At 33.6% G+C, this 26534-nt stretch overlaps 1 protein-coding gene across 1 annotated transcript; it reads left to right on the top strand.

Annotated features, from left to right (window-relative positions):
• Positions 1 to 13345: 13345 nt before the first annotated feature.
• On the top strand, positions 13346 to 24926 carry LOC139525117 (putative leucine-rich repeat-containing protein DDB_G0290503). The gene is made up of 2 exons (XM_071320302.1): positions 13346 to 14211; positions 24547 to 24926. The coding sequence occupies exons 1-2, from the start codon at positions 13350 to 13352 to the stop codon at positions 24924 to 24926; spliced, it is 1242 nt and encodes a 413-aa protein (XP_071176403.1). The 5' UTR covers positions 13346 to 13349.
• Positions 24927 to 26534: the final 1608 nt, after the last annotated feature.

Genomic DNA, 26534 nt, shown 5'->3' with positions numbered 1-26534 from the left:
TATAAACTTTACATTAATAGACCAATGTATTAACTTACTTATAGTATCAACAACTTTAAAAACTCCCTACATGAGTTTAAGTAAATTGTCCAAGTACCTCGATGACCATCCTGCCGTAGAGGTCCCTACAATCTCTAGGAAATTCAGCGTTGCAGTTGTTATGTCAGACAGTAAATGGCTACGACTGAAAAACTGTGTCACAACAAACATAGAAAATAATATTCTATGGTGGTGTGCTTGGGGTAGAACCACAGAACAGACCCTATATTGGCTGCAAGAGAACCTTAAAAATAACATTAGGCTCCTAGGTAACATTCACCTCTACATTTTGACGGGTACCTGTGATTTCACGTCAAAGACGAAGGACGGGACCATTACCCTACACCAGCAGGACACATCCGATAATACTATCCACCACTACCGTCATATCATCAACCTAAGATTGAAAAACAGATTTTTCTAGACTGTTGGTCTCAATAAGCCATACTATCCACATCTCTTCATTAATCTCAAGTCTCAGTTTCAGCCTTACTAATATCTTAACTTCCAGTACATACTTGGGACACTGAAGTCTTAAATCTTAGCAATCCTCAGTGGGCATATAAAACTTTCCAGTAAAAGTCAGTGTAGGAATCACTACGCTTGACTGAATAACTATAATTATTATTTAACTCTACATTTAAATAGTTTTAGCTTTTAATTTTAAGTCTCAAGGGTGTTACATTTTTCTCCAGGAGAGGTCAGTGCAAAAACCACTCCGCTTGACTGCACTAAATCCATATACCTTGACATTCAATTCAGTTAATTTAATCTTTTAACATTTAGTTGAGAAGTCTCTCATAACATACTAGTTTAGGTCAGCGTGGGAATCACTACGCTTGACAGAATAAAGAATATCAATCGTTCACCTTGCATTCCATTATTTTAAATAATTTTATATTTTAACACCAAGTTGAGAAGTATTTATAAAACATTGCAGTTAAGGTCAGCAAGGGAATCACCAAGCTTGACAAAAAAAAAGAATATTTTAATCTCGCTCTTAAATAATTTTAACCATCAGCATCAATCCTAGAAGCGTATCAAAACATTCCATTCGAGGGCAGTGTAGAAATCATCAGGCCTGATAATACGACAATATTTTACAGACATAATCCATAAACCAAGCATTGTTTTCTTACCCTTTTTTTATGAAATTAAAGCGGAACCTCTAAGCTTGACAGAACAAAGATCTTTTAACCTTGCATTTGAATAATTTTATCTTTTAACACCAAGTTGTGAAGTTTTACAAAATATCCCAGTTCAGGTCAGCAAGGAAATCACCAAGCTTGACCGAAAAAGAATATTTTATTCTCCCTTTTAAATAATTTTAACCATCAGTATCATTCCTAGGAGCATATCAAAACATTCCATTCGAGGGCAGTGTAGAAATCATTAGGCTTGATCTTTTAACTTTGCATTTAAATAATTTTGTCTCTTCACATCAAGTCGAGAAGTGTTACACAATTTTACCCATAGGCAACATTCTTAAAGATTATCTAAACAATCCTCCTAGTTCAGTGTAGAATTCACTACTCTTGACGAAACTGGAAACTCTTCAACTTGCATTTGAATAATTTTATCTTTTAACACCAATTTGAGAAGTTTTACAAAACATCCCAGTTTAGGTCAGCAAGGGAATCACCTAGCTTGACCGGAAAGAATATTTTAATCTCGCTCTTAAATAATTTTAACCATCAGCATCATTCCTAGGAGCATATCAAAACATTCCATTCGCGGCCAGAAATCGGTGTAGAAATCATTATACTCAATTTTTAACTCTGCACTTAAATAATTTTATCTCTCCACATCATGCTGAGAAGTGTTACACCATTTTAACTATAGGCAACATTCTTGAATTTTATCTAATCAATCCTTCCTATGTCAGTGTAGAATTCACTACGCTTGACGGAACAAGGATATTTGGTTTTAAGCTTGCATTCAAATAATTTTCACCTGTTATCATTGAGTCGAGATTTTCTACAAACCTTTCCTTTATAGATCAGTGTGGGAATTACTACGCTTGATCAAATAAAGGAGTATATTATAATAATAACCACGCATTGAAACAGTCTTTACTTATTATCAGCTCTCTTAGAAATTTACCAAAGAAAACACTCTAAAGTCAGTGTAGAAATCACTACGCTTGACAACACGTCAACACATTATATTGAATTCAAGGCTTGAAACTAAAGCCTATGTCTTTCTCTCGCCTGCTAGTACCAAAACACTAACTTAAATGGCATTAGTAACTAGATCAAGGAACAGGATTCCAACTCAAATATTTACACCATCAAAAACCCAACAGAAAGCACAGGGATATAAATTAAACCAATCCAAAGTAGCAAAGAAGTTAATAGCAGCCACTGACAGATCCCAGGACTACAAAATCGAATTTAAACGTGGAAATATTATTATGGAACTCACACCTGGTGCCTTTTTAGTCTTCATAGATAGTATTGACAACCACCTAGGCTCCAGCCCGAACCTCAAATTAGTCAATACTAACAAGGTGGATGATACTGGAGAGATGGTAGTAGAACAGTCAATGTATGTAGCTATGGCCTCCAGACCATCAGAACAACTCTACCGGATAAACATTTAACATACCACTTGCAGACTTGAAATAAATGCACGACATGCAGAACAATTCATACAAGAACTGAAAACCATAGCTGAACAACCAAACCAAAATCTGCAGTATTTAAATGAGATTATAAAGAGCAAATGCCAAGAATATCTGCAACAGAAAAATCCTGCAGCTGCAATAAACCAGACAAACCAGGTAAAAGATTCAGCAACATCTATGTACAATAATGATGCCAACAACCAATGCCCAAAATTTAACAAAATCTGCTAATCCAAATGCATACTCTGCAACATTGGTAACCACTGGATCCATTTCTCCTGTGACAAACTTAAAAAGGGGAGATAACCCTGCTAGAAAGTAAACCAGACGATACCCCATATACATGTAAATTATGTCAACAGCAATCGAAAAGTCCAAAAAGTACTAGTTACAGCTCGCAACCAGAGATTCCTGTTAGGACTAATATTGGCACTCTGGCAGACAAATACACCTCAGAGGAGCAAGAAGACAAGGTTATTTTCTCAAAAGCACTAGTATTACGAAAAATAAATGAACGTGACTTGGCTGCAGATATCTTTAATGAACAAGTTTATACTAGAGACGCAGGCGTCAGAAAAAAACCGACGTCTAGTGATGTGAACGAAGCCATCCTCTCGACACCAAAAGTTGTAGATACAATAATCTCAACAGCTGATTCCAACCCTCTTATGATTGCCAACAGCCTAAAAGACATTCAAGTTCCTACACAAATAGAACTTAGCAATAGGGAGATGAGGCAAAAAGAAATCCGATTAAAGAAAAGGAAGATGGTATCAAGATATCAAAAAACGAAGCAGAAGAATGCAGCAAGGATAGTGCGAGGCTTAAACCACACTCTCTGACGCTGAAAGCACAGGTTAAGGAATTAGAATACTCTAATAGGATACTAAGAATGAAAGTAACAGGAAATAACCCAGACAGACCACTCTTGAATGATACCGAGTCAAAAGTCCCTTCGCAGACAATAAACCATATTCAGCAAACGCATCCAGTATACCATCATCCTGCCTGCTGTCAAAAGCAACCTTCACCGCAGACAGCATTCCAACTACTAGAGATGAATAGCCTTAAAGAAAAAATTAGGCATATAAAAGAAACACGGCAATTAAATAAAAGAATTCAGGAGCTAGAGATTAATAACATCAACCATAGAATTACAGCCCTCGAAACATCACATCAAAGTATGGGGTACATTCAACAACAATATAGACCTCCTTATTACATACGTACACCTGAACATTCATGGTACAATCACAGGCCTACCAGTATTCAACAACCTTTTGGAATCCAGCATCCAACATATGTACGCCCACCACCGCCAATTTATAACCATATACCCACATATGGCCAGAACATTGCTGTGAATCAAAGTACACCGCAAAACTGGAGATGTCCACCTAATATCACAAAGCCAAAGTACGCACATCATCAGTACCAAGACCAAAATAACAGGAACAGTAGATTTCATCCAACAAATCAACAAAAGACTGATGATCAAAATGCTTCTAAAGAATTACCTACACAAAGACCAGCAGCCAACTGGACAACAGCATTTCCACCAAAGACAAAGGAGGTTCATAGAGCAACATACAAGAATACTACAAGAGACCAGGTAGACGCAACAATGTGACCCACAAGGCTTAACACATTGCTCACCACACCAAGGGGAAATGATAAATAACCATAAGATATAAATCCAAAGAAATGAACTTACCCTTAACAAAACACAAGAAATAATTCACGATTCAGATATAGAGCTGCAAACATCCTATAGAGAATTGACAGATTTAGATCAAACCAAAAATAAAAGTCATAGAGAATCACCTAAAAATAGTGTGTTTGAATTTAGCCGCATTTACCTAAATACGCCACAACTATGCCCACAGTCGAAGATCAACATATCAACTAACATGGATGATCAGGCTGAAACCTTGTAAATAGTATTTTAGATTTTAATTGTTGTAAGGTAGCCAGTATTAGCCTATCCCCTCAGAAACATGAAGATGGAGATGGGGAAGAGGGACAACAAAAAGGGAGGACCATTTTTTAGATTACAACCACATTTTAAAGGAAAGAGGATAGAGGATGTTGAACCAAACAAGGATGTAAATATGTATATAAACATTGCCTCATATAACTGTAGAAATGTTTTGAATAGTGCAAGCTGTATAGATATCTTGAATACTATGTCCCATGTTATACGCTTACAGGAGCACTTGCTTTTCAACTTTGAACAGATCCTGTTGGGAAAATCAATACAGGGAATAAACTACAAAATCAGATCTGTAACCCAATATTACCCATACAGAAACCGAGAGGGTATGGTGGAACTGCTGTTGTCTGGACTAATAAAATCGATCACATAGTAGATGATACTATAGAGGACGGAAGTGAACGAATAGTCTACATTAAGATTGACACTGCACCAACCCCAATAATAGTAGTTTCAACTTACATGCCATGTCGAGGAAGTAGAAAGACAGATGATGAATTCAGTGAATGTCTAGATATGTTATACGAAATAACCAGGAAATACCACTCCGACCATAGAATTGTACTTTGTGGAGACTGGAATTGTGACTTAACTGGGAAAAGGACTACACGACAATGTAAACTACTTCAGTTCCTCTCAGAATGTGGATACCTGAAGCATCCTACTAGCCACACTTTGTAAACTCCAATGGTCAAGAATGCTCAACCATAGATTACATATTCCTGCTGGATCCAGCCCAAACACTAGTTTAAAGATAATCAAATTAGACCTAATTGCTAGTAACACATCTGATCATTACCCAAAAATAGGACAATTTAGAGCAAACATCAGACCTAAAGAAATAAAAGTATCAACAAAGTAGAGGAATAAAATCAACTGGGACAAGATTGACATAGAAGAATACCAGCAATGTATAAACAACAGACTTCAAACACTACAATTAGAAGAGAACCCTAACTTTGTAAGCACAGAAAAACTCATCAGCATACTTATCGAGACAGGACAAGAAATGGCTCCACCAAGGTCTAGACGAAAACCGGCACACTGTCACATTTGGAGTGACGAAATAGGAATAGGACTAGGAAATAATAAAAATGCCCTATTTGCTTGGAAAGAGAACGGAAGACCCCAATAAGGTCCATTAAAAGATGATAAAATGAAAACAACTAAGAAACTCAGAAGTAACTTGGATAAAATCATGAGAGCAAAATCCCAAGACAGTAAAATCTTTTACAAGCTAACTAACGCGCACAGAGTAAAACCACAGGTGCAACTAGAAGAGTAATAGTTGGCGATAATACATTTTCCACGCCAGAGAACATCATCAAGGGATGGAAAGATTATTTTGAAAGCCTGGCAACCCCAGCAGGTAAGGAAACCACTAATTATAGAGATACATCCTTTGACATGGATGTAATTTTTTATCTATGCAAAAATGACGACCAGGAACTAATCTTTAGTACAGAAGAAGTCAAAGAAGGCATCGAATCGCTAAACGGAAATAAATCTCCGGATGTATTTGGACTCACAGTAGAACACCATAAATTTGCTGAACTGTATGACTGAAATCATCAACAGCTTTTATGAGGTAGAAAACATCCCAGATCTCATAAAGCTAGGCATACTCTCCCCATTCTTCAAAAAGAAAGGTACAAAACTCCAGGCAAAGAACTATAGAGGTATCACTGTCCTACCAGTAATAGGAAAATGTCTAGAATTCCTACTTCGAAAGAGGCTGAGAGTACGGATTGATATCCTTCAAAATAGGCTACAGAGAGGGTTAACACCTAAAGTATCACCCCTATTCTGCGCTCTTATCCTGTAGGAATCAATTCTGGAAGCTGTGGATAAGAAAGTGCCACTGCACGTCTCGTTCCTAGATGCAAAAGCCGCCTTTGATGTCGTGGGCCATTCAAGCCTATACAGAAAGCTATTTCTGGCAGGAGTCACTGGAAAGTTGTGGATACTAACATACCTAATGAGCCAGGGAGCAATGACCTTAGTCAAATGGGATAGTGAACTGACAGACCCTTTCTCAATCTTACAGGGCGTAAGACAAGCTGGTATTCTTAGTACAGACCTATATAAGGTATATGTCAACTCTCTTGTTAAATCAAATAGAAGAATTCGGTATAGGAGCACACATAGGAACTATCCCTTGCGCCGCACCAACTTGAGCAGATGATGTTTCTTTTCTAGCCAATACACCAGAAGAACTCCAAATCCTTCTAGAAACCGCGGAAAGTTATAGTAAGCAAGAAAATTATAAGCTTTAGCCAACGAAATGTGCTGTCATCTCAATGAACATCAAAGACAAAGGTTGCCAACAATTTAGTTTGGAAAATAACATTTTGCCCCAACCAGAAACCTGTGTACATCTTGGTATAACTCATAACAAGAATAGAAATAAAACATTGTCCACACACATACAGTGCAACATATAAAAGGCTAGACGAACAATATATAACCTGATGGGGGCAGGTCTCCATGGGAAAAACGGATTAAACCCAGTTTTCTGTCTACATTTACTACAAATATACGTGCTTCCTATCCTGTTATATGGATTAGAAATTCTTCTTCCATCCAGAAACGAGCTACAGGCATTAGAAACATTCTACAGAAAAACTCTTAAACAAATTCTATCAATCCCAAGTACAACACCGGATCCAGCAACTTACATCTTGGCAGGAACAAGTCCTCTAGAAAGTAACATCCACAAGAAAGCCTTGGGAATGTACGCCTCCATATGCAGGTCAGAGAATTCAATTGAAAAAGAAATAGCCGACAGACAATTGTCTAAAAGGTATTAACGACCGCAGCTGATTCTCTCCAAAATAAGACAGCTATAAGCTATATACGAATTACCATCTGGCATTGAGATATTTGACAATCCTCCAACAAATGCATGGAAAAACAGGGTGTCTAAATCCATAGACTCTTACTGGAAAAGATATATTGTAGACCTTGCAAAAGTATACAATAGGATACATTATATTGGTGTTAACCAATACTCCATTGATGCTCCCCATCCAGCATTATCAAGTGTCGCAACATCAACTAGAGATGTCGCAAGATTACCAGTGAAGTTAAAACTATTGACTGGAACATACCAACTACAGAGTACAAGAGCAGCTTTCAACCAGAATCAAGTAGACCCTACATGCCAGCTCTGCAACTTAGAGTCAGAAATACTAGAGCACTTTCTTAATGCTTTATCATGTCTTTCCTGCTTGAATATGATAATCTGCTTAAAATGTCTGTGTGTACTAAGTGCTCCACCAACAAAAAAAACAGTTGATACACTATGTATTCTAAACCCGAGTGCTGTATTTAGTGGTTGCGGTTGTAAATGTAACTGTACTCAAAAACTAAGCCTGCTAGAACACCTTAGCCGTAGACTATGCTTTTCTTTGCACGTAGGCAGAAATAACATTCTGAACGCTTTGCCTAGTAGCAATAGAAAGGGATTAAGGGCAGCCACCCCTCTGTAAATTACTGTTTCTAAACAACAAAAACATTTTAAACAGAACAATCGTCAATCTATAATCTACTCCTGTTACTGGAGGTGGTACTATATAGGACGGAACTACTACAAGACAAGACAAGATGGCTAAAAATATACCATAGGGGTAAAATGTAGATTTTGGCTTATATCTCTGAAACCAAAGCATTTAGAGCAAATCTGAAGAAAAAAATATTATCAGGTCAGGATCTATCTGCCCTGAAATTTTCAGATGATTCGGACTACCTGTTATTGGGTTGCTGCACCTGAATTGGTAATTGTAATGCCCGCGTCACACTGTCTCGATTTTTATATACGATGGGCACCCGATAGCAAAAGATGGACATACGAAGGTTAACCGAAGACGGGTATTTAAGCTTCATATCTCAGCCGAAGCCTACACGATGGATCACGAAGGCTACACGATGGATTACGAAGGCTACACGATTGATTACGATGATGGAGCGATGGCCATACGATGTCTAAAAGACGTCGTGTACAGCTTACGATGCATTCCGTCTTCTCTGGAAAATGAACAAGATAAATAAAGGTAAAATACATGTATGTACATAATACAAGTATACAAACGATCTAAAAATGCGTTCTACCTGTTTTGAACTTTTTTATGATACGAACAGAATTTCGACAGCATATCGTTTCTGTACAAGTCTGCCATGCATGGCGGGAAATCGATCTGTTTGTCTAATTCTTATAAAACTTAGTCTATTATCCCCTCGCCTACTACATGTAAGTTACGTGTAGATAAATTTGTTATGGACACTCTAGAACCAAAATGCTCAAAACTTGGTATGGTGTTACTCGTCAAGAATATCTTAAGCGCTATTAACTTTGAAATTCAAAGGTCAAGGTCACAGTGGCAGTTATAATACAAGGCAATATCACACTTGTGGACACTCTAAAACCAATATGCTTCGAAAGATTTTAACTACATTTGGTATATTGTCATCTTAATGATCTGACATTTTTTACGTTCAAGGCCAAAGGTCAAGGTCATGCAGATGGACTTGTTTTTTCTCCTTGAAATAGTATAATACACAGGATATTGGTTGCTCATTTTTTTACCTGCTGGTTCTAAAGACAATATTAAAGGTATTTCCAGTTACTGAATGTTTTGGTTGATTTCTAAAAAAATAGTTTATGTATCAATTATGCATATTCAATTTACCATTTTCTGCATGTGTCATATACAAATATAGTGTCCATATTTGTCCCCAATATGTTACATACGAGGGGATGCCACGATCGGCATTGCCTTGTTTGAACTGCGAAATGTGTGCACTAGTCTGAATAATCACCCATAATTATGCCAATGTTTACTGATCTATCTTAAAGGTAAGGTAATTAGTTCGTTGATCCCTTTTATTCAAAAGGAGCTCTTTCCAGGAGAATATCATAACAATATAGACAAAAGGAAGGATGTGGGGAAAGCAATAAATGCGGAACAATATAACATATAGAAAACAAAATGGTTATGGAGTAAACATTCGTGTGACAACAACTCAGACGATACATAAAAAATCAGAATAATGAAGAAAAAGTAGGTTGTCCTATATACGTGTACCTGCAGTGTTGGTGTACGAGGCGCGTTTATGATTTTCATTATGTTACTTGATATGAAAAATTGACAAAAAATAATATTTTACTTGTAAAAGTAAATCCTGAGCCTGTAAAAGCTGCTCTTCTTGTTCCATTTGAATTCATAGAAACAACGCTGTCGCCTTTCTTGTTCTCATAGACTCATATGATATGAGTTCCATGTTTTGTGAACTTCTTTCTTAACTGTCGTATTAGACTGACCAGTGCATATCGCGCATGGCACTTTAAATGTATTTTAGCGCGAAAACTAACTTACATTTAGCTAGATTTATTGCCGTCGTAGTTCCATCTTGTCGCCTTCGTACTTTTATTCGATGGCAACACGACAGGATTACGAGGTCTTTACGAAGTCGTGTTGCCATCGTAAGACCTTCGGGTATCTTCGTGATTTATTCGTGTAGACATCGTAATGTCAAATCTGCCCGATGGAAACGATGGAAACACGAATGCAATACGATGTTCAAAGATGCATTCCCGGTGACATTACGATGGTGAGGATGGTGATACGAACTCAATACGAACCCTCAACATCGGACGCACATTCGGGATTTTTTAACAGGTGGCCGATGGTTCTACGATGGTTAAAGATGGCACTACGAATAGCCCAATCTGGATACGATCAGTCACGATTTTCAAAATTTCCATAATCGTGTTGCCATCGGCGTAAAAATCGGGACAGTGTGACGCGGGCATAAGGAAATTTTGCCGTTCTTGGTTATTATCTTGAATATTATTATAGATAGAGATAAACTGTAAACAGCAATAAATAAAGGCAACAGTAGTATACCGCTGTTAGAAATTCATAAATCGATTGAGAAAAAGACAAATCCGGGTTACGAACTAAAATTGAGGGAAGCACATCAAATATAAGAGGAAAACTACGACACAACAGAAACACAACATTGAAATGTAACGAATACAGAAACGAACTATAATTTAACAATGGCGATTTTCCTGACTTAGTACAGGACATTTAAAGAAACAAATGGCGGGTTGAACCTAGTTTTGAGGCAAGTCAAACCTCCCGCTTCTATGGTAATGTTAAATATAACATTAAAATGACAACATAGCATGACAGGACTACAATACAAATAAATGGAAGAACATATAGGAAAGAGAAACAAAGTTCAGCAAAGTAAGATAATGTTTAGCAAAGTAAGATCTACAAATAAGTCAACATAACTAAAAGCTCAGTTGTCTCCTTAAGCAGTTATTGTCCTTTATAGTCAATTTTTAACAATTTTTGGTCAGTTTTTGTAATCTTTTAAAAAAATATCTCCTCTGAAACTACCAAGACAAATTGAACCAAACTTGTCCAAAATCATCATTAGGGTATCTAGTTTAAAAAAGATGTCCGATGACCCCGCCCGCGAACCAAGATGACCGACTCGGCTAAAAATAGTACATAGGGTAAAATGCAGTTTATGGCTCATATCTCTGAAACCAAAACATTTAGAGCAAATCTGATGAGGATGAAAAATTGTTCATTAGGTCAAGATCTATCTGCCCTGAAATTTACATGCCAATCAGGCAATTTGTTGTTGGGTTGCTGCCCCTGAATTGGTAATTTTAAGAACATTTGGAGCTTTTGGTTATTATCTTGAATGTTATTATAGATAGAGATAAACTGTAAACACCAATAATGTAAAAAAAAAAAAGTAAGGACTACAAATAAGTCAAAATGACCAAGATGAGCAGTTGATCGACCCCTCAAGAAGTTATTGCTCTTTATATTCAAATTTTAACAATTTTCAAAAAAATTGTAAATTTTTGTAAGTTTTTACAAAACATTTTTCACTGTACCTTCTGTTCCTTATAGATAGAGATAATTGTAGGCAGCAAGAATGTTCAGTAAAGTAAGATCTACAAACACATCACCAACACCAAAACACAATTTTCGTCATGAATCTATCTGTGTCCTTTGTTTTATATGTACAGAGAACAAGGTGCGCGACACAGGCTATTTAGAGCCTCTAGTTTGTAATGTCGTGAACATTAGTTAATATAGTTGATTAATTCTTGTATAAGTATACTTTCAACCAACTTCATTTGCGGATATTTGTGTTCATAGTGTTTCGTGTTTTGGACATCTCAATCGATTATGGTGCGTTTTGTTTTCATGATTTTCGAATTTGCTGCGTGTTCGTATTTATATAAATGAGGATACAAGTTTGACATATTCGTGCCGATTTACATTCGCCTTATTGTCCTATTGGCAATAATTAGCAAAACAATATATCGCAAAAAGTAATTGACTCGAGAGTATTCAAAACTATTACAGCTCTAACAACTACAGACGTAAGATTTCAATCAAATCTTATGACTAAATTTTAAAAGAACTGTTAGGTGATTCTTATTTTAGAGGCAATGCTTATCTCAAAATGCCGGTTATCAGTAACAAGTGCCCTGTAGTCATGAAAAATTTGAAGTTATGAAGCATCTTTTCTTATGATAAGATTCGAGGTTACCTTTTTAGAAGCTGTACAGAGTAGTGTTTATATTTTTTTGGTTTTAGAACATGCCTAGTAAGCACAAAAAGAATTTTGTGTGCATGTAAAACCTTGTAATCTTAGCACATTTCATTTCAATCCAGACTTGTGATTTGTTTCTTTGTTTGATAGTTTGTTGAAAATGTGGTCTGTACTCCCAACAATATACAGTCATTCATGTTATCGCATTGATGATTTATTTCCATTATTACCTGAACGACTATGAATATCATTTTGGTTTGGATATGAAATCTTAATTTTGTTTTTTTCATTCATTATATGAAAATGTTTCAAACAGTGTATTGGCGCAAATAATTCAACAGTTTTACATTGATATGATGAAGTCCACTTTTACTGTGTTTTACCTTGTTGTCAATTATTCTATGTTAACATCGTTTAGATCTTTCTTGTAGGTAATGCCATGATATAAAGTTATACCTACTGCAAGTGCCTCTTTTCTAATTTGCTTTTGATTGAACTGCGGTAAAAAGGTTGGTATGCCATAAAACCAAAACACTTAAACTATCCATATGTGATCAAATTCTACACTTCGTTGAGGTGACAAAGACTCTGCATGAGGACATCCACTTGAATAGATAAAATTATCGTTATAAAAATAGAAATAGAAATAATACAACTACACAGCAATTTTTATAAGTCTCTACGTGATTTGATGAAAATTAAGTATATGAAGACAAAGATTACTTGCAATACATTGATCTGTTTGCAGTGACATTTAAAGGCTTAATATTACATGCTAGATTATCTAGAAACACTGTCATGTAGCTGTATGCAATTTTGATTAAGTAGTATAGTAATTGATAATATATATTTCGTAGTTAAATCTTTTGAATGAGAACATACCTCTACCATACTACCAACTACCTGGGTAAAGAAGAAATTTAGACCTCATGGAGATTCGAAACGGCTACCCGTTGCCAAATAAGTAAACAAACAGATGGTGATTGATTTTGTTATTTGTTATAATGTTAGAAAAATAAGATGACTTGGCAAAATACTAAAAGATATAAATATTACCCCAGATTCATAATAAAACATTTTCAAAAATCATCAGTTCTGAACATGGAAGAAAAATATAAACGGTTTGTAAATTATAAAGTTCTACTGTGTTTCCTCAGTTTATTCATAAGTTGTCATTGTTTTCTCATTGAAACAGACAATGCAGTCAAACCAAATGGAAATGGAACTGGTCAGTGTCTTGCAATCAATGAGTTCTTAGCTGAAAAGAAAGTTTTGAAACATCAAATCGACGAAGTTGGACAAGAGATCTACCAACTAAAACATGACAACGACCAAACGCTTACGATACTGACAGAACAACTTAAACATAAACTTTCTATTTTGGAGGATAAGTTAAGCGAAAAAAGCAAACAAAATGACAGTGCTAGACTGTTTGACTTGGAGATGAAATACACGATGTTGGCGGAAAATTGTTCGAAAGTGCAGGAATATTATCGTGATTTACAAAGACAACATAACACAGAGGTCGGGCGTCTGACTAATCTCACGTTAGAACTGGAGAAAAAAGTATCTGCTCTCGAAAATTTGAAAAGTGTAAATCAGACTATGAATTTACTCTCCGTGAACACACAGATACATTCACTTCAACAGACCGCAAGTTCCCTTACAAGCAACCAAAATGCAAGGAATCAGGATTTCCTAGCTTTGTACAATTTAACACTGAACTCTGGTAAAAACATTAAACAATTACAAAAGGATTTCTTAGACGATTTGCATATGCTTACTAAAAATCAAAATCAAACATTTGATGACGTAAATTCACGAATGATGCATTTGTTTAAGGACATCTCCGATACCAAAAATGAGCTTCATAGTATCGAAACTTACCAAAATGTGACCAGTATGGACGTTTACTCGGAAATAGCAAATATCAAGAATATGATATTGGAAAATAGTAGAAAAGGTATATTATTTTCATGAATATAGATATCTAGTTTTCTTATTTTAATTAAAGGTAATTGTATGAAAGCCTATACTCCAATAAACAAAACTTTGTTTATAATGTTATCATGATTTAGACAAATTAAAAGTACTTCATTAATTACGGTTTGATGCGTAGATAACACTTTTTAACGATTTTGAATCATGTTTTGTTTCTAAATTATCGATAATTTTCTTAACAAAACACTGTAGGGGAATAATTTATCCAGCTACTTCCAACAATTCAAATGCACCAAACATTACTTGGTCTAGTTTTCAAAGGGTGAATTTTTAAAACTACTTAATCAAAACTAAGTTTGAAAAAATTATAAAATCTTTAGGGAAGTGTTTTTCTTTTTTTTTATGTAGACAATGGTGGATTAAACCTTGTTTTATAGCTAGCGAAACATTTCACTTGTATATCTATCTTCAATGTTCACAACCGCCTCAATGGTATTGTGAAAGGTTGGCATTTTTTTCTTATGGACTTTTTACCATCGGAATTAGTAAGCTTAACAAAATTGGATCAGGGTGTCGGTTTAGTACAAAATTATTCCTATAAAATTGAGAATGGAAATGGGGAATGTGTCAAAGAGACAACAACCCGACCAAATAAAAAACAACAGCAGAGGGTCACCAACAGGTCTTCAATGTAGCGAGAAATTCCCGCACCCGGAGGCGTCCTTCAGCTGGCCCCTAAACAAATATATACTAGTCCAGTGATAATGAACGCCATACTAATTTCCAAATTGTACACAAGAAACTAAAATTAAAATAATACAAGACTAACAAAGGCCAGAGGCTCCTGACTTGGGACAGGCGCAAAAATGCGGCGGGGTTATCCATGGTCTCGTGTTTAATATATAATTATATATTGAAGCTACTAATGTAATGACCACTTATGATCCCAATTCAATGTTGAAACTAATATCTAAAACCTTGCGCTGAATCGTGACCTTCTACGTATATACGTAACACGACGGGTGCCACATGTAGAGCAGGATCTGCTTCCCCTTTTGGAGCACCTGAAATCACCCCTAATATTTGGTGGGGTCCTTGTTGTTTTGTTATCCCTATTTGTGACAAATTTTTTCACGCATAATTGTCAATATAACGGAAATGATACGACTGTAGTAAAAGTGACAGGTTTAGAGCTATAAAACCAGGTTCAATCCACCATTTCTACATTTGAAAATGTCTGTACCAAGTCCGGAATATGACAGTTAATGTCCATTTGTTTGATGTACTTGATCATTTGACTTTGCCATTTGATTAAGGACTTTCCATTTAAATTTTCCTCGGAGTTCAGTATTTTTGTGATTTTACTGTGTACGTTATACATGGTATACACGGCATTGGCAAAACATAAAAAACGAAATATAACGTGCCGTTTTGACTTGCAAATCGAAATATAAACTATGTTCTATTTTTCAAACTGATGACTTCATTGATTTATGCAGTGAACATATATGTGTTGACCTCCTATCAATTGTTTAATAAAAAAAATACTGTCACTTAATATATTAAAATGATATAAAGTATTTTGCCTGAAAATATCTTTTGTATTTGGAGTACATACAATGTAAATTTTTATTTCCGATAAACAACACAGGACAACCCTTAATCAATCACATCTTCCAAAATACAACGTATATATATTTTTATCACATATTTTGTACTGATATGTACGTTTTTGCATGGCCAATAATAGCCGGAAGTCAAGGTTGGTTATCAGCCCTCGGTGCCGATATCGATATCAGCCCTCGAAATCCATATCAAGCCCCCGAGTTTAACTTCCGGTAAACTGTCAATCAAAGACTATTTGTAAACAAGTTGAACACAATGAAAAGAAATTTAGAAAGTTACGAATCTGCTGTAGAAGAAAAAAGTAGAAATCAACAGTGAAAATCACAAAAGTTCCCGTAAAATTTTGACGTCATAAAGAATTTATAAAATATATGACGCCACACTGGAATGAGTAGCGATATAGGATTCTTCTTAAGCATTTTTAACATTTGTAATGTAACATTTTAAAGTCGTTTAATATTTGCAATTCTTAGAATTAATATATTTATTGTTAATCATTTCTGAAACTTTTCACAAAACGTTGTTTACCTACTGTGATACGAACTTTTTTAAACTCACAGTGATACATTTTTTATTTTATTTTCGTTAAATATCTTTTTGATTTTTGATGAAATATCAAACATAATTTGGTGTAAGCTATTTGTTTTCTCTTGCTTAAAAATATGTGATAAATAGATTATTACATGTCATTTTTCATATGGTCCCTGGTATCAGCCCACGACCCATATCAAGCCCTCGGGCTAAAGCCCTCTGGCTTGATATTGGAGTCTAGGGCTGATACCAGGGCAATATGAAAAATGCCATGTAATAATCTATAAATATTTATATGGATATTTTTATCATGAATTTCATAAGATTGAGTTGCGGCCCCTGACTAAGGTAACGGGTCTGTGAGTAGCTCAGCAAAAAATAGATTTTTAGTATCAATTCTCGGTGAATATCGAATGCAGATTATTTAAAATAAGAGAGACTACAAACAATGATAATTATTCACTCGTAAAATTGCATTTGCAATTTAAAACTATCAAGATATTTTAGTGAACATGACAAAATCAAACACACAAGAAGAATCCAATATGGCGTCGTATGCCGAAGCATTTAAAAGAGGTCCTAAATCTGAAACAACTGACTCTCTGACTTCAGTAAAACCAGTGTTTGTGGAAGAATCAGATGTCTTTAGTCACATCCCCAAAGAAGCCACTAGAGGCTTATTTTTAACTATATCTGAAATGTACAAGGCTATAGGTGCAGTCGTGCCAGACAGATCAGTTATGGGCCTTCAGAGAATTAAAGGTTTGTGGAGAATCTATCTCGACACATTAAAAGGCAAAGAATTTCTCCTTTCAGAAGGTCTTGAAATTCGAGGCAAATCTATTTCTATTTACTCTATAAATCCTAGAGTTCGCATTCAAGAAAATTCAACAGATGTGAAAATTCGTGTTAAAGATGTACCACTCTCGGCTGACGATGGACAGATTTTGAGAGCCTTAGAGGGGTACAATTGTGTAATTTTGAAGCACTTAAGAGAACGATTGCGCTACAATGACATGATAACTAACTGTCAAACTGGTGACAGGATAGTTTATTGTGAAGGTCCATTGATCTCTGCTATTCCAAAGTCTATTCCAATTGGGAAATATAGAGCAACGGTTATTTACAGAGGTCAAAAAAATGACAACATTAAATGCAACAAGTGCATGGAACTTGGACACACAACCAAAAATTGTGAAAATGATTGGAAGTGTAGAATCTGTGGTGAATCAGGCCACAGGCAAAATGAATGCACCAGTGAAATGTCTTCTGAGCAGGAGCAAGAAGGTGCCTCTAGCGCACATCATGAAAATCACTACGAGCCGAGCGATGTAAACACACAACAACATACAAACAGTAATGAAAATCTTGATGCTATGCAACCAACTGAAAATGTAGCACACGCAGAAAATGATTCTGTCGCAAATACAGTCACTTACGATGATGCAATAAAATCACAATCAATCTTGACTGAAGACCAGAGCTCGAGCCCTCTATGTGAACAACAAAATCAACCTCCAGCAGCCAGACCAAAAATAAAACCAGGTCGAAGGGAAACGAACAAACCCTCACATACAACAAGTGAGGCCACCAACAGAAATTCCCGTGGTCAATCACAAATCACCAGTTTCATTCACGGTCCAAATCAGTCAACACGTCGAAACCAACATCAAGACACTCCAGTCAAAACTTCAAACAGGAGTGGTTTAGAGAAGTCTCCAGTGACGCCTACAGAAAAGCTGCACGATGGTGCTAGTAACAACACAAGTAAAAAATCAAAAACAACAAAAATATAGTTCTGTAGATGTCATATATATTGAACTTTGAAATTAACACTAAACTATTTCATTTTAGTTGATATTATATTTTTACCATATAAAAAAAAAAAAAAAAAAAAATGTCACTGTATATAACACTTTTCACTTTTTCATTTCTCATTGCTGGTTTATATATGTGTTTGGAATGTAGTCCGCTGTATTCTAATTTTCTGTTTTTGGCAAGTGATACCTATCACAGATTAAAAAGTAAAGAAACTGTAAAATACAAAGCATTTAATTGGTATCAAACTGCTTATTTTTTACAATCACTATCAAGCATATTGTTTAATAATGTTTCTAGTAAAGCAACATTGGAAAAAATCCAATTTCTATTGATCTTTTCACATTCCTTCATTCACAACCAGTCAGAGAGGTCTTCTTATCCTAAAAATAAAAATAAATATTTTTTACCTTGTTTGTATATAAATATTGTTCTTTTTTTAAAAATTGATTTGCATATGTATTTCAATATGAAACGCATAAATAATTGTACTTGTATTTGTTTGACAAACATTGAGTGTGCTAAAATTGTGAGGCACATGTCAATGTCTGTTTTTGAAGTCACATGGATGACCCAAATAATGACCCATGGGGTATATGTAAATGAAAACAATAGATTTTATTTATCTATGAATGTATATGCAACTTGTTATTGTATGTTCTTAATAGAAACAAATTGTGTTAACACTTTACTTGTGAATACATGTAAAAACATTCAAACTAAATATGTATTTTATCCTCTTTGCAAAAGGATTGTAAATACAAATACAGGTAAAAAAATAACCCTGTTTATAAACATTATTTACAAAGATAACAATCATGATATTTACAATAGTATAAATTGTATAAACTATAAAACAAACAAATTGAATTTCAAATGTAAAAGAAAAATCAATAACTTATGCCTATTAATAAGACAAAGTAAAAGTCGAATCATAGATAAATGTTCTAGAACAGAGAAAAGCGATAAAAATAAAACAACTGAAATGATGTCTATTTATAGTCTCGTGCTCTGTGAAGGTCAACTTCAGTGTGACCTAATTGTATTACTTAACGGGATTTTACCTATGTTAACTTTTAAAGTACACATAACACGGTAAAGGGATTATAAATAAAATTAACTACTCACCAACCATGGTATTTAACAAACATCTTCATATCTGTACAGTTAATTGTAAAGGTCTGCAACAACCTGATAAAAGAAACAGATTGATTGAATGGTCAAAATCCCAAAAGTGTGACATTCTTCTAATGCAAGAAACACACTTTACAGATAATTTAATAAACACTTTAAATACTGAATTTGAAGGTAATCTGTTACTGAGTAATGGTTCTAGCAATTCTAGAGGTATTGCCATATGGCTGAATAAAAATTTAAACCTTAAAGTAATTGATGACTATAAAGATAAAGAAGGAAGACTTTTACTTGTTAATATTGAAATAAATGACACTATAATAACAATAGTTAATATCTATGCACCAAACAATCCAAAAACCAGAAATACTTTTTTCAAAACTGTCCATACATTAATAGAAGAAAAAAGTTTAGGTCAACTTATTCTAGGAGGAGATCATAATGAAATTTTATGTCAAATTGATTCAAAGGGTAAACCTAAGCAACAAAAAAATAGGAAAAAAGTTCACAACTTAAATAAACTTATAAAGACTCTAAAGCTCAATGATGTGTGGAGAATCAAAAATCCAAATAAAATTCAATTCACATGGAGCAGAAAAGACAGGTCAGAGTCAACACGAATAGATTATTTTTTAATAGCTCCAGAAATATTTAAAAACTGTGTTTCATGTGACATTAGACCAATAGTATTACAATACACAGACCACAACTGTGTTTCTTTAAAAATAAATCTAAACAGAGGCCAAAAAGGAAAAGGGTACTGGAAATTAAACAGCAGTGTACTTCAAAATGAAGACTATGCTGAAATAATTAAGAAAATAATTAAAAAATTTAAAAACAAAGCTAAAACAAGAACAGATCTTGACATACTGTGGGACAATTTCAAAATAGAAGTTAGGGACCAGACAATAAGCTATTGCAAAACAAAAGCTAAGAATAAGAAAAACCTAATCAGCAAGTTGGAAAAAAATTTAACAGAATTAAATAATATTATAGACACATGCAATAATAAAAATAATAATAACATATTAAAAGAAATAGATAATATAGAAAATGAAATAGGAAAACTCTATAACGAAAAAATAAAAGGAAATCAAATAAGAGCACGGGTAAAATGGGTTGAAGAAGGAGAGAAAAATTCGGCATATTTTTTAGGAATGGAAAAATCAAGACAGAGTAGAAAAACAATAACCCAATTATATGATGATAAAGGTCAAATTACAAGAGATCAAGACAAAATATTAAAATTGGAAGCAAATTATTATAAAAATTTATATTCTACAAAAAACCCTGATATAGAAGCAACTAAAAAGTATTTAGATTCTCTCAAGGAATATAAGAGGTTAACTGACTGTGAAAGTAATTCCTGTGAAGGGGAAATAACTGTTGATGAATGTACTGATGCAATTTTTAAAATGAAACTCAATAAAGCGCCCGGGCTTGACGGATTAAATGTGGAATTTTACAGAACATTCTGGGATGAACTTAAATCTTTTATAGTCTCCACTTTTAATTACTGCCATGAAAAAAGAGAACTATCTAACACTCAGAAAGTTGGCTTAATATCTCTAATTTATAAAAAGAATGATCCCTTTTCTCTAGACAATTATAGACCTATTACTCTTTTGAACTATGATGCTAAATTACTTGCTTATGCCTTAGCACAAAGATTAAAACCCCTGCTACCAAAGATTATACATACTGATCAAAAAGGATATGTCAAAAATAGGTATATTGGTTTCAACATTCGACAAATACAAGATGTCATAGACTATTCTGAAACTTTCAAAATTGATGGGGCAATTTTATTTCTTGATTTTACAAAAGCATTTGACTCATTAGAATGGGACTTCATGTTTGAGACTTTAAAAAAATTTGGATTTAAAGATAATTTTATAAGGTGGGTTCAGACAATGTACTCTGATATTAAAGGATGCATTATTAATAACGGGTGGGTTTCCTCCCGCTTTAGGGCATCTCGCGGGATCCGACAAGGATGTCCGTTATCTTCGTTACTATTTGTTCTAGCTGTAGAAGTTATGGCAATAAAGATAAGGGAAAATAAAAACTTAAAAGGACTAGAAATAAAATTAGACGGTAGGAGTAATACCCTGAAAATCTGCCAATTAGCTGACGATACTACTCTATTTCTTCAATCAAAAAAGGATGTAACTCTAGCAATTAATTTAATAGAAATATTTGGTACTCTCTCAGGTTTGAAACTGAATAAAACAAAAACTGAAGGAATATGGCTTAGTCGATTAAAACACAGTCGGGAAAAATTTGAAGATATAAATTGGTGTACTGCACCTATCAAAAGCCTAGGAATTTACTTTGGTTATAATAAACAAGAATGTCAAAAACTTAACTTTGAAAAACAACTGTTAAAAAGTAAAAAAATAATATCTGATTGGAGTAAAAGAAATCTTACTATCATAGGAAAAATAGTCGTCATCAAATCTTTGGTTTTGCCAAACCTAACATATGTTGCATCAAACACTATTATTCCTAAGGAAATGTTGCAAAACTTTAAAACTTTAATATACAATTTTATTTGGAAAGGCAAAAGGGATAGAATAAAAAGATCAACACTTTCAAATGATTTTCTTGAAGGTGGACTTAAAATGACAGACATTGATGCTTATATAAAATCACTGCATATCAACTGGATTCTTAAATTAAGTGAAAATAAAAATGACAACTGGACAATTATTCCCAAATTTTACTTTAACAAATTAGGAAAAAATCTTCTTGTATTTAAAATGAACTTAAAGAATATAAACGACATTGATAAAAGTAAGTTACAATATTTACCGGACTTCTATAAACAACTAATTAAAGATTGGATAAGTGTAAAGGGAGGTAATACAAAATATCCCAAAAATTTTCTTGAAATTAGAAAACAAGTTTTATGGGGAAATGATAATATCCGGTTTAATGGAAAATGTTTAAACTTTGAAGATTGGATAAAAAGTGACATTACTAATATAAATGATGTAATTGATAAACAGGGCAATATCTCTGAAACTATCATTTTGACTAAACTTAAAAATAAACAAAATTGGATAAGGCAATTATTTATGTTAAAAAAAGCAATACCATTTGATTGGAAAACAATTCTTGGCACTGAAGATTCATTCAAAACTAAAGTTAAAGTTATAAATGATTTAAAAATTATGCACAGGGCAATTACTCCCTTAATAAGTACAAAAGAACTCTATAAATTATTGACATTGAAAAATAGTTGTGATAAACCAAATGGTTTTCTTATGTGGGAAAAAATATTTGATGAACATTTAAATTCTAAATTGAAAAATACTTTTGTTTTTATTTTTCAATATCTTACTGATAATAGACTGAAAATATTTAGATGGAAACTTATTCACTACATACTGCCAAGTAATGAACTATTAAAAAAGTGGAAAATTACTGAAGACAACTTATGTAAGCATTGTAAAAAAAAGGAAGACTATGAACATTTTTTTGTCAATTGCTCATATAATAATGACTTTCTAAAAATAATAATGAAATTAATGAAATCCCTAGGTATTGAAAAAGACATTATAAGCCTTGAAAATTTAGTAACAGGGTACAAAATTGAAGATTCAGCATACTTTGATATTAATTATATATTAACTTTAATATCCTTCTCAATATACAAATCACATTTTGTCTCAGAAAAGAAGACAAAAAAAATAAACATTTTAAAAATTTTCCAGAAAGAAATTTCAGAAATAATTGAAATAAACAATTTTAATAACAAAAAAACTAAACAGATACTCATAAAAACAAATAGATTCATTACAAAGATTCAATTGAATCAGGACTAAGCTATGTATGAAGCACACAACATTGTGTACAAAATTGTTTCTTGTACACAAACCAAATATGGCAATATTTATGATCAAGTTCAACCATGCATGATCAATGTTTGTAAGCATGTTCAGCCATGCATGAGTCACCACATGTAAATTATACAGCATTTTTTTTATATTTTAAATTTTGTATTTACAATGATAAAAAAAAAAGTTATACTATAAACAGTATATCCGTACGTTTATTAATTAATGTGGAAAAATAATGTATCATTTCGCATGTCGAGTGTTTCAACTTGTTACACTTAAATTACCTATTTGTGAATTACACACATACATTTCGACAAAAAAGATCAGTAGATAACTAAAGAAAATTTGAATAGTAAACTCACCATATATAATCGTTAAATCCAGTGGATAATATTTATATAATTTAGACACACATCCAAACTATACCCGATAACGCACATGCGAAAAACAACACATACTGTGCCCAATACTAATGGAAACACGGATCATACCGATAACGGAGTTGATTCCGGAAAAAATAAATACTATGAAAAAGAGAAACAAAATGTAATGTATGTGTATAATCACATTAATTTATAGAATATATTTTGTGAAAATTTTTATGTTATGAATACTAATATTATGAATAAATAATACCTTGCCAAATAGTGCTTCCCTTAACTATTTGGTAAGCTAACATGAGGGATACTAAGTTAAAGCTGTAAACTTAGTAATTTGTTACAGCAAGATTGCAATAAAGATATTGTTACGTTAAAAAAAAAAAAAAAATGAATTTCATAATTAATGGGAAATTCTTTTATTTAGAGGCAACATGTAGCATGTAGTTTTGATCAATTTTCAAGTCTTGATATAACAAGCACTGATTTCAATATTTTTGAATTTGTAAGAAAAAAGGTAAAATCATAAAAATACTGAACTCCGAGAAAAATGTTGAACGGAAAGTCCCTAATCAAATGGCAAAATCAAACACAACTAACGAATTGAATAAACATCCTTCTAACAATCGATATCCCATAAAAATACAGATAGATACAAGGATAAAAATAGAAATAACATCGTATAGCTCACAAATAAGCATATAAAGGATCAGTCATTTGCAATATTGAAAGGGTTCGTCTTCTTCAGTTTGTAGTTTTCATTGTCGTGATTTGCGTACTGTTGTTTTTTTTTCTATTTTCTATTTTTTTCTGGTGTTGTCAGTTTGTTTTGACTTATGAGTTTGAGTGTCCTTTTGACATTTTTCGTCTCTCTTTTTAAAGTTTAATCAGATCGATCGTATGCACTAGTTTATATTATATTATAAAACGTTTAAGAATTCCGAATAGTATCAAACACCATGTAACAAGATGATAGTTTCAGTGAAATATATACTTGAATCATTACTTATCCTTACTGTTTTTCAGTCGCATTGACAGCCTGTTCCAATTCAGTTACTTTTTCAAATGGTATTGCAAGTTTTCCAAACATACTAACAAATACTGGTATTAATGATATTAATTCATTAAAGACGACTGGGAAGTTTGTATGTGAGTTTCCAGGTTTATATTTTATTTCTTCATATATAAGAACCAGACGAGATGATCGTTCCTTCTACCTTAAGAAGAATGGTCAGATAATTTCGAATGGTGCAACAACTGATTGGCCAAGTAACGCTGGATTAACAACAACTGGCATTTCTGCCGCAGTCGACTGTCAGAAAAATGATGAACTTTATCTTTACAATCCTGCCTTACTTTCTATTGACAGTGCTTATTCATGTTTCAACGTTATAAAAATAAAATGAAAATTACTTATCATATTGAAATAAATGTTGACATTTCATTATATCATAACGAGCATTCAGTTAATTAGAATCCAATCAATCAATCAATAGACGAAATTAGAAAATAATTCTAGCAAAAAAAGATAGCATTCACGACAGAAATCCCCTTTTTTTATTAACATCGAAATGGACTACGAAAATTTGACATCTTTATTCTAATATCTTTATTTACAGTGTGAACTCGCACGGGAGATGATGATTGCATAGTAGGATACGATTGTCCTGTATACGCACCAATTCTTACTCCTTTCGAAATTTATGCGAGTTTTGGTTCTTACCTTGATTTGTCACCTGTTGCGATTTATGAGCATTGGTTATACTTCCTCTTAGACTTATTTGACCACATTAAATACATGTGTAGTACATATAAAATGGTGATGTTGCTCATATAGTAAACGTGTTTCCGTACTTATTTTTTCCCATATTTCAGAAGAAACATACACTTTTCAACCAATGCGACCACTGCAATATAGTATTTGTCAAAGAAGCACAAAAAATAAGACCCCAGATGATGACCATTTCTGACTTTTCAAGAAAAGGAATTTACATTTTTATAGTTACAGCTGCATGTTCGCTTTTCCCCTAACCAGGTTGTTTTGTGATTTTACTTTTTATAGGACAGCAGCTGCTTAAGAAACCATAATTATAACAGAAAAATCGAAAGACGCATTTGATGTGAACTGGCCAAGATCAAGTTATTATTACTTGGAAGAACAAATTTTCATGAATCAGGATCTGGATTATCTTAAGGAAACCAACATATATAATAAATAAATAGTCATTGTTAATGTTAGTACCTTTGATAACTATTTACACCACTGGGTCGATGCCACTGCTGGTGGACGTTTCGTCCCCGGGGGTATCACCAGCCCAGTAGTCAACACTTCGGTGTTGACATGAATATCAATAATGTGGTCATTTTTATAAATTTCCTGTTTCCCAAACTTTGAATTTTTGAAAAAAAACTAAGGATTTTCTTATCCCAGGCATAGATTACCTTAGCCGCATTTGGCACAACTTTTTAGAATTTTGAATCTTCGGTGCTCTTTAACTTTGTACTTGTTTGGCTTTATAAATATTTTGATATGAGCGTCACTGATGAGTCTTATGTAGACGAAACGCGCGTCTGGCGTACAAAATTATAATCCTGGTACCTTTAATAACTATTAGTGCTTATAAGAAAACAAGATGGTACATTTATAGATTCTAAAAGCTAACGTTGTGTATCAGTTTATATATTTTATAGTTTTTTTTTCCTTTTTGTCTCAGTACTTTCCTGTTCTATTGGACGTATGACATTTGACATGACCAAATCAGAAATATAACAGTTGTTATTCATTCCTTTGATGGGAGAGAGCTTTTGATTTCGCCAATTGCTTAGGGGCTTTTCATCTGAGGTCAGTATTTTGTTATTTTACATTATACATCAAACGTTCTTGGCTTACGATGTTCCTGATGCGAGGGCAGAAGGGGGTTCCAGAGTTATAATTGAAACACAAAAGGTTTTGATAGACATGTCAGTATAAACCGAATCCAATTGCGAAACTACATGCCGAAAACGAACATACC

The sequence above is a fragment of the Mytilus edulis genome, chromosome 5, assembly GCF_963676685.1.
Source record: "Mytilus edulis chromosome 5, xbMytEdul2.2, whole genome shotgun sequence".
Lineage (NCBI taxonomy): Eukaryota > Metazoa > Mollusca > Bivalvia > Mytilida > Mytilidae > Mytilus > Mytilus edulis.
This window is presented reverse-complemented; position numbering and strand designations above follow the sequence as displayed.

Excerpts from the sequence above, each read along its gene's own strand:
- LOC139525117 (XM_071320302.1), top strand. The coding sequence starts at position 13,350 with ATGGAAGAAAAATATAAACGGTTTGTAAATTATAAAGTTCTACTGTGT. Across the intron at positions 14,212-24,546 it reads ATTGGAAAATAGTAGAAAAG|TCGCATTGACAGCCTGTTCC; the intron begins GTATATTATTTT and ends ACTGTTTTTCAG.